Below are 2,821 nucleotides of genomic sequence, written 5' to 3' on the forward strand. Positions count from 1 at the left end.
AAGTATTATCATGTTTACATTCAGAACACATGCCTCTCCTTAGAGATTAAATATACCTTTACTGCAGTCGGGTGAGTTGCCCTAATGTGGGACACTCCCTAATGTGGGACACTCCCTAATCGGACACCTAAGCTCCAATGGGTGAAGGTCTTCCTCAAACACATGAGTCAATGAAACTATGGGTTAACACAAGCTGTGAGGTCATGCAATCAAAATCACATGACTTCTCAACTGTCCAATCACAGATGAGGGTGGAGCAACCTTCAAACAAGTGTCCCACATTAAGGCAACTCACCCTACATCATTTTAACAACCAAGAGACTCCACGTTCCCAGGTGGTCAGGAGCGATGTGACTATAGATCCAGATCAGAAGCAGGATGCTATACGCGCGTGTGAACGCAGTCGCTCTCTCCTCACTGATTTAGTCTAAACGTGAATCAGTGTTTCTGATATGTTGAGGGTCAGTACAGTCGGATTTTAGACATCTTTAACTAACAAAATAAACACTGCACTGTTGGTAACATTATCACATGTTTGTATCGTGAGTGTTCTGATTGGTTGAGCCTGGTTTTATGAAAAGGACTGACTTTAGTTTGTCGTGAGGCGGTGGATAATCATCGTGAGTGAAGCCCAAAGAGAGACGGATAATCTGGAATATAAGATCTGATGATTGGGATAAGGGAGCAGGCTCTGGTTTCTCCACACTCTTATTGTGGTGACTTCCTGTTTAAGAGAGCAGGCTCTTATTGTGGTGACTTCCTGTCTCAGAGCAGCAGGTCGGCCAGCAGCGAGTCCACGTCTCCGATCGGAGCTCTCCAGTAAGTAAAGGAGGAAAACTCCTTCATCTCGCCCTGCGGACAGGAAGCACAGGTCAGACACCCCGCTACAATAAAGGGATGAAGCACAGGTCAGACACCCCGCAACAATAAAGGGATGAAGCACAGGTCAGATTCCCCGCCACAATAAAGGGATGAAGCACAGGTCAGACACCCCGCCACAATAAAGGGATGAAGCACAGGTCAGACTCCCTCATCATATCCTTCGTTATGTATATGTATATATTCACTGTGTATTTTGTTTGTCTTCTCCTGCTCTTATATATCACTTTGTTTGTATTTACTTCTCCTTCATGTGTAATGTCTAATCGATGCTGCTGTGGTGATCACATGTCAAAGATTGTGATCAATAAAGTTTATCTTATTATCTAATCACCCCACCACAATAAAAGGGATGAAGCAGGTTCTTTAAAACATACACAACTCAGAGTACTCAGAGTACTCCTCTCTAAGTGTTAATAGCAGATATGAGAGAACCAGGAGCAGAACGTAAAGTCCCCTCACTTCCACTTCCTGTTTCCTCACTTCCTCTTCCCGTTTCCTCACTTCCTGTTTCCTCTCCTTCCCAGCGGCGCTCCCAGCTAGCTCCGCCCCCCCGCTCAGATCCGAGAGCTCTGATAGGTCGATCTCTGGCAGCAGCGCCTTCCAGAAGACGAAGGACTCATACTCGCTCTTAGACTTCTGCATGGTGTCGGTCTGGGGGTCAGAGTCAGAGGGGTCAGGGTCAGAGGGGTCAGGGTATGTTCTACTTTTTAATGCAGTTTTAAATTCTATTTTGAGATGTTTACATTTTGGATTGTTTATTTCTCGTATTGTAATTGTTTTTGTCTAGTGCCTTGTCTTTTATGCTGCAACGCAAACATTTCACAAATCGGGATCAATAAAGTTCTTCTGATCCTATCTCATGTAAAAGATCATTTATTCATGAGAGCTTGACGGCTCTGTTGTGATTGGTTAAACAGCTTAGGGATGTCCCGCCCCTTATCCTACGATCACGTACAATGTGTTGGAGCTCTAGCCAATAGGAGCGCTAGTGCTCCGTAGTGATGTCACTGTGTGACTGAAGGGGGAGGAGGGTTTAAATGGGTTCTGGGTCTGAAATAGAGTTTCCGAGAGGAGGGTTAGAGTTTCAGACGTTGTGAAACCTGAAGACTGACGATGCTGTTGGGTTATTTAAAACTCGTTTTGGTTTTATTTTTAGTCTCTAGCTTCAAAAACAACAAGCTGTTTACAGGTAAACACCTGCAGAGATCTCATCATTATTATTATGGGCTGTCCCTTCAGACTGAAAGACATTTATCAAACGTAAAGAATATGTTCTTAAAGGTCCCCTATCATCCTGCTCTTCATCAATATATCACAGGTCTCAGATATATCCAGAGCCTGTCTCTGATTGGCTGAAACACCAAACAGATCATTGCAGCATTACCCATAATCCCCTCTGTTTCAGCCCTGTTTCCAAAGTGCTGATTCTCTGGCCGTTTCTCAATCTCGAGGAAACTGGCTTCCAAGCCAATATTTCAAGGATGCTACGTCATCAAGTGGCGCAGCAGGACCGTTCCAATCTCCAGCATACTTGGAATTCCACCGAGGCCGCGTCCTTGGTTTGGGGGAAACTTCGAGGCTGCACATGGGTAGACTTCTCGTCCTTCAAATCCCCCAATGCTTTGCGCACGGACATTTAAATGTAAGTATGTAGTGGCGTAGAACATGTGTTGGTAAATATGTGACTTCTTTGCATTTGTTATCACCAAAAATGAGTTTCGTGAAAGTAAAGCAAGTTCATAATTAGATAGACATCGTGAGGGATTTATTTTCGGTACAGTTTATGTTGAAACCGTTAGAGAGAGTGGCACACTTGTTAGCCTGTTCCATTCTTCTTCGTTTTCCGAAGCCGTGGCTTGGAAGTATACTTGCTTCGTTTCTGAAGGAAGTGACTTGGAAGTACGCGACTACCAAGCCAGCATCCTCGCTATTGAGAAAT

At 44.4% G+C, this 2,821-nt stretch overlaps 1 protein-coding gene across 3 annotated transcripts; it reads right to left on the reverse strand.

The window, feature by feature from the left end:
* Positions 1–518: 518 nt before the first annotated feature.
* mllt11 (MLLT11 transcription factor 7 cofactor) lies at positions 519–1,538 on the reverse strand. 3 transcript variants are annotated; one of them, XM_010791454.1, is made up of 2 exons: positions 1,384–1,538; positions 519–852 (listed from the first exon to the last, which is right to left on the reverse strand). In XM_010791454.1, exons 1-2 carry the CDS (start codon positions 1,522–1,524, stop codon positions 766–768), a joined length of 228 nt encoding a protein of 75 aa, XP_010789756.1. In that variant the 5' UTR covers positions 1,525–1,538; the 3' UTR covers positions 519–765. The 3 variants fall into 3 exon arrangements, with proteins under 3 accessions (XP_010789756.1, XP_010789755.1, XP_010789754.1); XM_010791453.1 differs by having other exon boundaries at positions 1,363–1,538; XM_010791452.1 differs by having other exon boundaries at positions 1,342–1,538.
* Between the last annotated feature and the right edge of the window lie 1,283 nt (positions 1,539–2,821).

Source organism: Notothenia coriiceps, unplaced genomic scaffold, assembly GCF_000735185.1.
Source record: "Notothenia coriiceps isolate Sejong01 unplaced genomic scaffold, NC01 NC01_scaffold00035477, whole genome shotgun sequence".
Classification (NCBI taxonomy): Eukaryota; Metazoa; Chordata; class Actinopteri; order Perciformes; family Nototheniidae; genus Notothenia; species Notothenia coriiceps.